The sequence below is a fragment of the Conger conger genome, chromosome 6, assembly GCF_963514075.1.
Source record: "Conger conger chromosome 6, fConCon1.1, whole genome shotgun sequence".
In the NCBI taxonomy this organism is placed as follows: domain Eukaryota; kingdom Metazoa; phylum Chordata; class Actinopteri; order Anguilliformes; family Congridae; genus Conger; species Conger conger.
The window spans coordinates 15432047-15446000 of record NC_083765.1 but is presented as its reverse complement, the minus strand read 5'-3'; the positions used below and the strand labels follow the sequence as shown (position 1 = coordinate 15446000).

At 38.5% G+C, this 13954-nt stretch overlaps 1 protein-coding gene across 1 annotated transcript; it reads left to right on the top strand.

The window, feature by feature from the left end:
• The first annotated feature begins 4945 nt into the window (after window positions 1–4945).
• On the top strand, window positions 4946–13744 carry LOC133130364 (excitatory amino acid transporter 2-like). The gene is given in 10 exon segments (XM_061244908.1): window positions 4946–5129; window positions 6718–6870; window positions 7307–7557; window positions 7667–7826; window positions 8142–8268; window positions 8983–9216; window positions 9917–10111; window positions 10425–10559; window positions 11225–11456; window positions 13679–13744. Coding segments are annotated over 10 exon segments (1737 nt in total).
• Window positions 13745–13954: the final 210 nt, after the last annotated feature.

Below are 13954 nucleotides of genomic sequence, written 5' to 3'. Positions count from 1 at the left end.
CAGCAGAACACATTGGCGAACATGCTTTTCGCTGGGATTAGAAGAGGAGCAACAGGGATTGTCCTTTGCTGCTTACACATAAGCTGGGTCAGTGACTCCACCCTCGGAGAGTCCGGTGCAAAGCTTGGAGATGGTTCATTTCTCTGGCACCCACACTCGGACCGGGCTGCCTGGGTAAATGCATACATTATCTTGAGTCTTCCTTTGGTATTGGTGAATTTCTTCCATTTGGATTTAAAGACTGCACAGCTGGTCTGTTACAGTGCTGTGTCAGCGCATATATTCAGTTATTAACAGCACATGTTCTGGGAGGTAAAACATTTCAAGGGTCCTGAATTAAAAGGTGGATGGATAAACTGTGATCTTCTCAGTCTTTTTCCAGTCTTTCCCTGCAGCCAATGGCTGAAGAGTAAATAGTTACTGTGGCATTCTATTGAAAACTGCAACACAAACAGGTAAGCAGATTCTCATGACATTTAGCTTTGTCGCATTTATATTAAACCTGCTTCCTGTTACATTTGCCAAATTTATTATATGCCCGTGATATTATTTGATGTTAGTAGTCTATAAATGGCTTCATAATGACTGTGATTGAGCAGAATGCTTTGTCAAACCATTTATTGTTTGTACAGTCCTCAACTTTTATGAATGGAATTGCTTCTGAGTTGAAAATTGTCGGATTTAGATGAGAAACACCATAATGGACTGTTGAGCTTGGAAATGAAGTGATTCTGTATTGTTTAGTCCTATTGCATGTGCTCTGTCATATTATCAATACTAAATGTTGATGAAATGTTTTTTTAAGAATAGGAAAAGAATAGAGGAATATAGTTTGTGTGACTTCACATTTTGAGCCTTACTTGTTCACAAATGGAAATTGTCACTCTTGTTGGGCCTGTTAGTTGAGCTTTTAAGTATGGAGTGAAAGTCAGCCAAGAACAAAAATAGAAGATATAATCTCAGGTTGGATGGACCCATCATGAATTCAGGAGTGAATTCAGTTACTTACATATAGGGCAGAATCATTGTACTGTAATTATAGGTAGTTATCCAGCACCATACTGTGCTGGGTTGAGGTTGTGTGCCTAGTGAATCTACGCGGCACCTATCAGTTAGGAATGTAAGATGTTAGTGCATCTCTGGTACTGCAAGGAAAGTGAAGCATTCATATGTCTGTTGAACCTGTGAGCTGAGATGTAAGCCCACAGGCCATACTCAAAGACCGTTAAATCCCAGCTGTGCAAGCCTCTAATCTAACCCCGCCTTTGTAATGGCTCCTTGACCTTTCCTGGGCAGTCTGGGCTGTTATGCAATGCAATTACTGTGGGACAGCAAGTGCCAAATTTAACCAGTTTGCAAAACAGGATGAAATCTCATTAGTGTGGGAAATACAGGTATCAGACAGAAGTTGATTCATTACCTTTTCACTCTTTCACTACCTGCAACTGCTGGCTACCATGTAAACTGATGCTGAAGTAGCATGGACAATAAATGGCAGACAATGGCTTAGTCAGAGTAATGCAGTGTAAATTACTTATGCAATAATAACCTCTTAAGCAAAGAAAAGTTCCCATATTCAAGCATTGTACTATTTCCTCTCTTTGTTTCAACGTTAATTTAAAAAAATGCAAGCTAAGGAAAACCATGTAGTCATGGACAATGAATAATAGAGTTAAACTGAGTTCCGGCATGATTTTGTCATTGCAAAAATGCTTTAAACTCTATAAACCTGTCTATAAACACTATATATGTCATTATATGATATGTGTACTTATATAAGTAAATAATCATAAGTGGATTGCAATCATAAGTGAATTGAATGCAAAAGTTTATATTTTAAATGAAAATGGAAATCTTGTAATCTCATTGTTTTGTTTTTTAAATATCTTGGTATGTACTGATGTTCATGATCACGTCTATCTTAACAGGTGCACCAGGACCCGTAGAATTTTTCCTATAAAAAAATAAAGACCACCTGCCATATTTCAAAATGCCATCTATCACATGCAGTACCATGTAATTCCAATGGAGGGAAGAGAGGTGAAGCTGATGCCATGATTAGATGCCATGAATTTAGAAATATGCGAGTGGTCTTTTAGGTCCTGGAGCATCTGATAATGAAGACCAGTACGTACCAAGATATTGAAATAACATAACAATGTGGATGTAACACATGCAGTGATTACTCAGACTAGTCTCAGACCTGACACTAAAAGCACTGTGAAGTATGAAGTGATCTGCTGAGAAACATTGCTAGCCATTCTAGAGACATGGGGATTCTGTGTGGATGATAATTGATTTATTGTCAATCACTTGTATTCCATTCTCATTTAGTGATTGTTTCACACTTGCTTCCTTATTAATCATCTGCCATTGTTAAACAATATCTTGCACTATGCCGCTGATTTAATATTTGCATCATATTCAGATTTTAGGGTGAATTTTTTGTGTTCCTGAATGAAATAGTAGTAAATTCATTCAAGTATAATGCTTCACTGCTTGTGAACCCTAGCAGAGAACCAGGAAGCTGTCCAGGTGAAGGCATCATGAACACGGCTCTAACTAATGGGGAGGAGTTTGCCCGTAATGTACATACATTGCATCACAGCACACACTGATTTAATTACCAGGGGTCAACAGAATTAGGTAACATGGCAGGTACGGTCTGTTTTGAGTGGAGAGTTCTCATGCGCGTCATTTGATGCTGCTGAGATCAGCTGGTTGTTGAAGGGCTTTGGAGGACAGAGTGTCACGTACTAGAGGACGTCAAAGTCAGAGTCAGGATTACGAGACTGGCCACTCACTGGACTGCATGGAGGTCAAAGGTCCATCCCTCCCTACCACCAGCGTAAAGAGATCAGGCAAAGAATCTTGACTGGTCAAAGACCAGACCTCAGATATATACTCAGTGATCACTTTATTAGGTAGACCTGTACACCAGCTTGTTAATGCAAATATTCAATCAGCCAATCATGTGGCGGAAACGAAATGCATGACAGCATGCAGATGTGGTCAAGAGGTTCAGCTGTTTTTCAGACCAAATTTCAGAATAGGGAAGAAATGTGATCTATGGTGACTTTGACCGTGGAATGATTGTTGGTGCCTGACATGGTGGTTTAAAAATCCTCAAACAAAAACAAAAAACTTCCAGTGAGCATCAGTTCTGTGGGGAAAAAAAGGGTAGTTAATGAGAGAGGTCAGAGGAGAAGGGCCAGACTGGTTGAAGCTGACAGGAAGGTGACTAACGCAAAAAATAACCATACTTTACAACAGTGGTAATATGTCAAACCTATAAGTGGGTAGGCTACAGCAGCAGAAGACCAATAAGTCTCAAAATTAAGTAATAAAAACCTAATGAAGTGCTCACTGAGTGTATTTAATATATTAAAAAAAGAACAAATTCTGTTGTCCCCTTCCGTAAACTCAGGAATAAGTGTCCTGCAACAAATGAAGTCAAAGTTTTCAACAGCCAGATCCAAATTAGAGCTGTGCTGGCACCTTTTTATGACTTTGAATGTGCATACCATCTTTTCAAAGCAGCATTGATGATTTCCTCAATGTATATTTCCATGTCTTTCACCAGTTTTGTTGACTAGTACTGTAGGGTTTACATCTTTGAGCAAATGGCTTATTATGCAGAATGGGAAATGTGGTGAAATACTGCATCTTTCCTCCCTGATTTAAATTATTTTCCCACGGGGAACAACACAGTCATGTTGTTCTGTGAGTTTGATTTAGAGCTGTCATAGATCATGAGAATTGCTTCTGTGTCTACTTCTACTTGTTGCATGTTTCGCCCTTCTTCTAAATTGTTGGTGAAATGGTTTTAATTCATCAAGGGTTCCAGGTATCAAAGAGCCCCAAACCCCCGCCGGATATGCAGTTGATACCAAATTAATCTTTTCTCCTGACAAATTTTCCTGTTCATTCATTGAAATGAGTTTTAGTATTGTTTGTAGGACAACCTGAAGATAAGATATCCAGACTCTGATGATGTTGATCGGTCCCAGACATCAGGAAGTCATGGCATGCAAAGGATATGCAACAAAATACTAAACATGACTGTTGTCATTTACATAACATTGCTTTGTCCCGAACATTATGGTGCCCTGAAAATGGTTGTGACTGTATAAACACTGCTGTAACATGGTGAAACCAATATGTATGAAAATGGCCTTTATTATCTTTATTAAATCTGCCAATGTGCACTTTAACCACATGTCATTTATTTTATTACAAATCTCAAAATACAGAGGCAAATAAATAAATGATGGGTCTATGTCCCAAGCATTATGGAGGGCACTGTATGTGTAATGTGGATAGACAATACCTTAAATTAAGTTAAAAGTGTGTGTATATAAGTTTCCATGCCAGTTGTCAGATCAGTTGTACAACGAAAAGGCAAATTCATGGGTATCTTTGAATAGATGGCAAGTGTTGGTAAAATAAATAATCTGAAGATTAATCCAAATTCTGGTCTTGGCCTCTTTCTACCAGATACTGTGTCATGATGCACAACTTGGAACATGCTGCCTTCCATGACAAGTAAGTCTCAATGCACTAATCCAAATGCAGCATCTGTCTTTTAAATCTGATTTCAGCTTATTCGTTTAAAAAGTCAGTTTTAGAGGCAGGGCCTTTTTAATCATCAACCTAATGTCACTCTTCCATCTGTTGGGTTCTAAGTAGCACAGATAAAAGGAAACTAAGCAGTCACATTCAAGACCTTCATATTTATTTGCTGTAATCTTGAAACTGCTATGCTTAATTTAGATTTAAAAAATGTTTTCATGCATTTGTTGCCCACATTATCCAGCTTTACATGTCGTACATAATGGCGTACAGTGCAATAAACTATGTGAGGAAGCACATGCCCATTACTAATGTGGAAATGTGAGAGGGCAATGGAAAAGCAGTTAATCCAAATAAAATGTACTTATAAATTATGGACAAATAAATACGGACAAATTTTCTCCTCCGCTGTGTCAGTGCCAACACAATGCCCAAGCAGGTGGAGGTCAGGATGCACGAGAGCCACCTGGAGCCTGTGGACCTCCCGGCTGAGCCCATGTGTTGGGGCATCTGCCAGAAGCTGCACCAAAACATGCTTCTCACACTTACAATTCTGGGTCAGTACCCCCTGGTCTTAAGGGGATGGATACAATGCTTAATGATTGTTCAAGCTGGGTCTCATCAGTAGTGAATTACGCTGAAATATTCATCCAAAATGCAGAATTGAGCCTGAATTGAACTATAATTGGCCGTGGGATCACCCAATTAGGCATATCCGTTGTATCAATGTCAGCTGTTCTGTCCTCCAGTACAGTGGCTGTACAGATCAACTGGTGGACAGCAACAGTGGGATGCAAAACTTTATAATATATAAAAATTATATATATATATATATATATATATATATATATATATATATATTTTACTGTTAATAAATTATATATAAAAAAGAAAATGGCCCTGTGAAAAAGTTTGGGAACCCTTTTGGATTATTCTTTCTTACTTTTAAAAAAGATGATTACTAAGGCCCAGACTCAGATGATTTATTTGTTATGGCTTCAATGAGTCAGGTGAGTATAATTCTAGTGCTGAACTTTTTATTCTGAAGTCACTCCATGCCTTCTTATGTATCCAACGTAAGATGTTAACAACCACGGTTCCTCTAAACAGTTGTCCAAGGATTTCAGAAAGAAGATGGTTCATTTTCGTCAAGGAGGAGAAAGCTACAAAAAACAATCACACCCATACATCACTGCAAAAAGGAGTAGCAGACACAGGACTGTTCACAGGACAACAGTACAACATACTTTAAAGAACAAAGACCTACATGGCAGAATTGTCAGAAAGAATGACCTCAAAAATGTTTTTAAGTGTCTGAAGTATGCAAAATAAAACATTGAGAAGCCTGAAGCCTTTTGGATCAATGTGCTTTGGACTGACGGAACCAAAATTGAACTTTCTGGATGCCACCAAAGAAGGTATGTTTGGAGAAAAAAGGGTGAAGCCTTTGTAGAGAAGAACACATTGCCAACTGGTAAGCATGGCAGTGGATCCATTATGCTTTGGGGTTGTGTGGTAGCTGGGGACACGGGATAGTGTGTGAGTGGAAGGAAGAATGGATTCCACGAAATCCCAAGAAATTGTAAAGGCTAATATACGAAGGTCAGTCCAGACATTGAAGCAAGGCAGTTATCCAAAGCATACCTCGAAATCAACCATGAAGTACCTGCAGGCAAGACGGGTGAAGGTTTTGGAATGGCCACTACAGTCCCCAAACTTGAATATTATTGAAAATCTGTGGAGAGATCTCAAATATGGCTGAAGACTATTTCTGAGCTAGAGGTGTTCTTCCTGGAAGAATGGGAAAAAATTTCAAAAGCGACAATTGAAAGACTCATAGCTGGCAAAAGGAAACATTTACCAGCTGTGCGAGGAGTTACAAAGTACTAACTGACAGGGTTCCCAAACTTTTGCACAGGGTCTTTTTTATAATTTAAAAATAGTAAAGAATTCAAATTAAAAAGTAATCTTGCCTTAAAATTTGAAGAAATGTGTCATGTTTAACTTCAGATTCGCTTCTGTTCACTTAGATATTAATTGTAAAAGCCTTTTTTGCACACCACTGCAGTTGGAAGTAGTAATTCTTGAATTGCACATACATCCAGTATAGGTGTAGTTCATGGGTGCACTCTCTCTTGGTTACAGGTGTGGTTGTGGGGTCTGTTTCTGGAATGCTCCTGCGCTATGTTTCTCCTCTGCCTGCTGATGTCATAATGATCATTGGTTTCCCTGGAGACATTCTCATGAGGATGTTGAAGATGATCATTCTGCCTCTCATCATATCCAGTTTAATCACAGGTACAGTGTAAATCACTGATAAAATAATAATGACACATAAAATAGGTACATTTTTGTCTAAAATGAAAATACCAGTCAAAATATTTGTTCATTACAAATGTCCAAAAAAAATGTCCTTGTTGATAATTGCCATTTTGAGGACTATTTTCTTCTGGTTCATAATGAATATGTACAAACCGCCAATTCTATTGAGAAGTATGTCTTTGTAGAACTGTTATCACATCTATATTTGTATTTTTGGACAGGAATTACTATTAAAAATATTTAAATATTGGTCTGATTCTCTTTTTTCTGAGGTAAAAATGAGCAGATAATTTGCAGAACTGAGTTGTCATACATACTGTAGGAGTGACTCTCCCACCCTAGTTGCTCAGAGTATAACATGGTAACAAGTATAGTAGCATCTGAATGGCCCTCACATATGCATTTCATGCAGGACTGGCGGGATTAGATGCTAAATCTAGCGGACGTCTAGGCTCCAGGGCCATGATCTACTACATGTCTACCACAATCATCGCAGCCGTACTGGGCGTGATCTTGGTACTGGCCATTCACCCAGGAAACCCAAAACTGAAGGCCCGTCTGGGGCAGGGACACAAGAATGATGAGGTGTCGAGTTTGGACGCATTCCTGGACCTTATCAGGAACCTCTTCCCAGAGAATCTGGTCCAGGCTTGTTTTCAGCAGGTTAGGTTCTGTAAACTTCATACATTCTTAAAGACAATGTACATTAAAGCCAATTCTCAACTTGAAAAATGTAAAATATCTTATTTCTGTTTTTTCTACATTCTCATAGATTCAAACAGTCTCAAAGAAAGTAGAGGAGATTCCAGATTACACCGAAGATGGGAACAGTACCATGGATGATTTTCTTCTTGGTGGATCAAAAGCTCCACCTCAGCCTGTGATCGTTGTAAAAAAGTCCTTTCAATACAAGGGTGGAATGAACGTATTAGGTGTGGTTTATTTAGCATGTATAAAATGAATAAAAACACATTTTAAAGCTGATGGACTGACTAATGTTTATAATACTAAAGACTTGACAGTTCTTTACATATTTAATTAGAGTTGTTGTTTATACAAATTTTTCTGTGTTGGTCTTATAATTTGTAAAATTCCTATTGTGAACTCTGCTAGGTGTATGTTTGGAAAAATTTGGATGGGCAGCTATATTTCATTTCTAATAAATTTGAATAAATTAATATAATATCACAGAAATGTTAAAATTATATTATTTTTTGTGTTTGCGTTGTGTTTTTATTTTATTCTAGGCCTGATTGGATTCTTCATTGCATTTGGGATATGCATGGGGAGGATGGGGGAGAAGGCAAGGCTGATGCTGGATTTCTTCAGCATCTTAAATGAGATCGTCATGAGGCTGGTCACCATGGTCATGTGGTCAGTGATTTTCAACTGTGCGACTAATGCAGGTGTTCCATGATGATCACAAGCTGACTTCAGCCATTTGATTGACTCATGACTGAACATTATGGAAGGGAATAGCCTCTAATGTAAAGCCCTTTCTCCCTGAGCAACCCTGAGGCCAATTACATTTTTCCAGCCCTTGCCATCCTTGGCAATAGACATGTTATTTTCTTGTTTTGGTCTCTTCCTGTATGGCACAATTTGGAATTGAATGAATTACATTGACAGACTTAAAAAAGAACATTATTAAACCGATAAAACTTTCATAGCTAGTTTACATACAGAGGAAGTTATAGTTACTCTCTCCTTGGTGAGAGATCTTGATTACTCCAGATATTTCTAGGCAATAATGGAAGTGTCAATGCAATGCAGTGCAAAGTTCTGTTGGTCTTTCCTTCTGTATGTTGATCTTTCCTTCTGGATATCTTCTTGCAAAGCACGTAAAGCTAAGGTCCAAACAACTGGATAATGAAACATACCCATCCCCATTTGACCGGTCACACAAAATATTATTTCAGACCAATTCTAGTGTAATGTTTGCCTCCAGGATTTGGAATATGATTAAGCTGTTTTTCAATAAAACAAAATCATGGAAATTACAGTACACTGGGTTGAAAGCACTGCAAAAACGGTGCAAGTATACTCCATATCTTTTTTGAAAATAAAAATGTGTTTATTTTCTTACAGGTATTCACCACTGGGTATCGCCTGCCTGATCTGTGGAAAGATCATATCCATCAAAGATCTTGAGATGGTGGCACGGCAGCTGGGAATGTATATGGTGACAGTGATCGTGGGACTCATCATTCATGGTGGCATCTTTCTGCCTCTCATCTACTTTGTCATCGTCAGGAAAAACCCCTTCACTTTCTTTATGGGCATCTTCCAGGCGTGGATCACTGCTCTGGGGACAGCTTCTAGGTACAGGGGCTTCTCCTGTGTCATCGCTCTCCTAAGCTCCTAATACCCAGGAGAAACAACGTTTAAGTGCTAAGGACACATTTTGACATAATACAAGTGGCTTGGATGACAAAAACATGTTGCTGTGAAAATACGCTTTATTTCATTTGAATTGAATGTCTCTTATGTTAAGAGAAATACTGCCTAGAGCTCAGGGAACCAGAATTTGATGTCCTTATTTGAGGACGCAGGGTCTCAGGAGGTTACAGTGTATTATGTTTTCTCTTGCATACTGTAGGTATAGGACTGCTTGTTTTTCCATTACACTCTGGATTTCTGTACAATAGTTTAATATGAATTATTAATAGAGGATTAGCAATGTAATTGGAGGGAGATCACAAGATTCATACACACAATGTTTATAGCACAGTGCATTTGTGCTGTGATACTGTGAAATACAATAGAATTCATAATACTGTGGTGGTATGTGTTAGTTTTTAAAATATCTCATATATTTCATACATTTTTTCTTATAGATGCATACCAGTAATTTCATTTTTTAAGTGTGAATTTAATATTTTCAGTTTGCACAACCTGCCTAAGTAAAGAAGGCTTGTGTATAATACACCCCTTGAGGAGAACATGCAGAATTCACTGATGTCTATCTTCTTATTTGTCTGCTCCTTTCCTGGAACTCCCCGTATCCCTTCTTCTCTCCCAGTGCTGGGACACTGCCCGTCACATTCCGGTGCCTGGAGGAAAACCTGGGCATTGATAAAAGGGTAACACGTTTTGTGCTACCTGTTGGTGCCACCATCAACATGGATGGTACAGCCCTCTACGAGGCAGTGGCTGCCATTTTCATTGCGCAAATGAATGGTATCCACTTAGATGGCGGTCAGATTGTCACAGTCAGGTTAGTCTTTTTTTTACTGTGTTCATATCTGCAAGTCCCGAATATTACCATTTCTCCACTGTTATTATCCCCTTAATTTCACTGGATAGACAGACTTCAGTTGAATAAATACACTCATGTTATTGCTGCACTTATGGTCCATTGTCTTTTGGCATTTAAGCAGTACACCTGGGAGCGTTAAAATGTTATTCTGATGTTGTTCACACAAACTCTGCTCTGTTTCTGCCATTTATATATTTTAACATTGATTATTATCCTTCTACAGTCTGACGCATTGCTCATGATGTCTGTACTGTATTGCTCCTGCCCACAGTCTAACGGCCACCCTGGCCAGTGTTGGGGCAGCCAGTATACCCAGTGCTGGGCTTGTTACCATGCTCCTGATCCTGACTGCTGTGGGGCTGCCCACTCAGGACATCAGCCTGCTGGTGGCTGTGGACTGGCTTCTGTGAGTACATTCATCCCGCACACACAAGCACACACACACACACACACACACACATAGACACAACCACACACAGACACACACACGTACACAACCACACAAATACGCACACACACAACCACACACACACACACACACACACACACACACACACATAAGCACATACAATTTAGACTTATTAACTCTCCTGCTACTGTAGCTTATCTACTTAGAGTTAGGATGCGTTGTAATGTGTGGTTATTTCCATTACTATCACCTTCAACCAACAATGCGTTTCTGCTTGCAGAACTGAGCCTCTTGACCATGTCTGCATGCTTTTATGCATTTAGTTGCTGCCACATGGTTGGCTGATTAAATATTTGCATTAACAAGCTGGTGTACAGTGATAAACAACCTAATAAATTGCTCCCTGAGTGTATTTCACAATCACAATCACAATTCATGTGAAATGCAACTTGTCAGGAGAGCTTGCTCTTTCGGGACATTATGAAGTAGAGAACTATCAAAATAAAATGTCATATTAATTTACATTATGTAAATGATTCTACAAAAGGGCATCTAAATCTCAACATATTGCACAATATATTAAAGCCTAATGGTTGTCCCTTAGAACTTACCAATTTGCTTGTAAATATGTGTGTGTCTCCCCTATCCCACTCTTTAAATAGGGATCGGTTCCGAACCTCTGTCAATGTAGTGGGTGACTCCTTCGGTGCGGGCATCGTGTACCATCTGTCGAAAGAGGAGCTGGACTCCCTTGACTCAAATCAGACGAAGTTGGATGACATTGAGATTGATAAGGCACAGTTCTACTATGATGATCTGAAGAACCACCATGAGAACAACACCAACCAGTGTGTTTATGCCACTCACAACTCAGTCCTGCTAGATGAGTGCAAGGTACATTTCAGTCTAACAGATATAGAGACTTGTATATAGCAATATTTGCCATGCCTGCTCCACCTTTATTTGCACCTGTTTCTGCATGTTTAAATGTTAATGTGAATAAATACACATATTTAGATTAATTTTTTTTACTCAAAAATAAATATGAACACATTTCCTTATCGTTCACTCAAGTGGAATAGCAGTTTTTGTGCCATGCCGATATTATACTTTCATCTCCATTTTAAAAGAATGTGAATGCCATTTCCCTGGAGCAAAATATTAAAAACTGCTGTCACAGGACTTTCAAGAAAAGCTCAGGGAGGCATTGGTCTGCAACAATAAAAATATAGCCCTATATAATTCCCTATATAATTCCTAATATAGGAATAATTTCTGATGCTAAAATGTAATAAATGTCCTCATATAAACAAATTAAACATCAGTAAATTCCCCAATATTCATATGTTCCTCTTTACAGGGAGGTGAACATGGGTCACTCTCTGAATCCTATTGAATCTCTCTTTGTGGGCATAAGGATTTGCCCTCCAGGAGAGATTAAACCACCCCATTTCCCCAGACAATATTAATCAAGTATCTGTCCCAACTGTACAATTAACAGTATGTGGAACTCTGCTACTTTTGTTTCTATGGCTTTATTTGCTTTTAATTCCTTACCATATCTATCTTATGTAGTAAATAAAGCAGTCTCTCTAAAACAGTCCATATTAATCTACAAAGAATCTCTGTAAAAAAATATCCAAATGTCAATGATATGTTGACAAATTATTTGTATGTGTGGACCAGCAAAGATGAAGGGATTCTTAATTAATCTTGCATAGTATATCAAGCCCTCAGTTTGTTTTTATATGTTCTTCTCCTCATTCATTGGTCCATTTCTGCAACACCCTCTTAATTCAGCAGAGCATACTGTAGATAGTTCTGTAATATAATCTGAAGCAAATGCTTTCAACTGTACTGCTTAACAGAGCTGCAGAATAATTGTATAAAGAGTATACTTCAAGTGCAGCTGGCACGGATAGATTACAGGCAGACTGCAAGAGCCCAATCAGCAAGAGGAGAGATGCTGATGTGCAATAAGATATGGACAACCTGAACCAGTCCCTCCCTGGGCAACACTATAGTCACTTGTGTGCTGGCTTGCAGGGCTAATGGCCCCCGTTGGCGCTATGGCAGACAGGCTACAATAACAGATCTTGGGGCATAGTGAACACAGTGACAGTGTGTTAGCAGGGGGGAGCCATGTAACAGCCCTCATCCCATTATATTTATGAAGCAGTAAACCATTTCCAAAATACAGTACAGTCATATAACGTTTGTCAAATGAAATGAAATACATGCCTAAATGCCTGAAATCTTGAATGATCTTGTCAACCTGGCCTTGACTGGAGTGGCTAGTCCAAATGATTCTGTAGTACCAGTGTCATATCTGCTCATACTTAGTACCTGCAGGGCTTAAGGGATTTAATAACAGGCCATACCAAAAAAAATTTCATCCGGGCATTCATTTTGTGAAGTGGCAAATTATACTCAAAACATATAGATAGATTCATTTTAATGGTTTGTCACATTATGGATTTTGGGGGACATAAAGGCTGCTATTTCCTCTGTTCTTCTCTTACTGTTGTGTATGTTTTGGTCCAGTATACATATCATTGTTTACAAGAGTTTACCCTTTTTTTGACCAAATTATGTTATTGCATAGACTTAAGTATTTTGTATGAACTTAAGCCAACTTTTAAAAATACTTGTTCTATGAACTATGGCGTTTGTGGAAAGCATGTGTGTGTTCTATTTCATGCCTAAAGTAGTGGGTTTGTTTGTTTCTAAGCATCTGCCGTGATCGTTCTTGAAACCGTCGTGTGATAGCTCGACCCCTATGTTCTAGCTGTAGCTCAGGTGTCCCCAAAACCTTTCACTTATAATTTCACCCGTATGTATTGGAGCAGAGAATCTATATTATGCAAGGCTAACTAATTTAGTAAAAAATAACTTCTGACATAATATTTAAAATAAAGTATATGATAAAGCAATAATTACTGAGGATATGCCCATTTGTGTCAATAACAAAGTCATTGAAATAGTGCAGAAAATTTCAGGGACAAATTTTTCATTGTTTTCCAATGAGAGTTTCTCTGCTCCAAACTGTAGAATAATATAAAATATAGATTCATTTGACAGTGCCTTGGTCAGATATTCCTGATAATTGCTTTCAGGTAACCGCAAATGGCTCCACTGCAGAGTACTCTCTTGTTGAGGAGGAACCATGGAAACGTGAATAACACATCACACAGACCTCTGCTCTGCCTTATCCTGAGTTCCACAAGCTTTCCTCCCTGATGAAAAGCAAAGAACATAAAAACAGACAATACAAAGGTTTAATATCAGGCAAACATTTGTTTCATAGATATTTCACATTGCCCTGAATAAGCTCTAAATGGTCATCTTGGACTAAATGAACAAATCGAACTAACTAAAAACAAAAAGAAAAC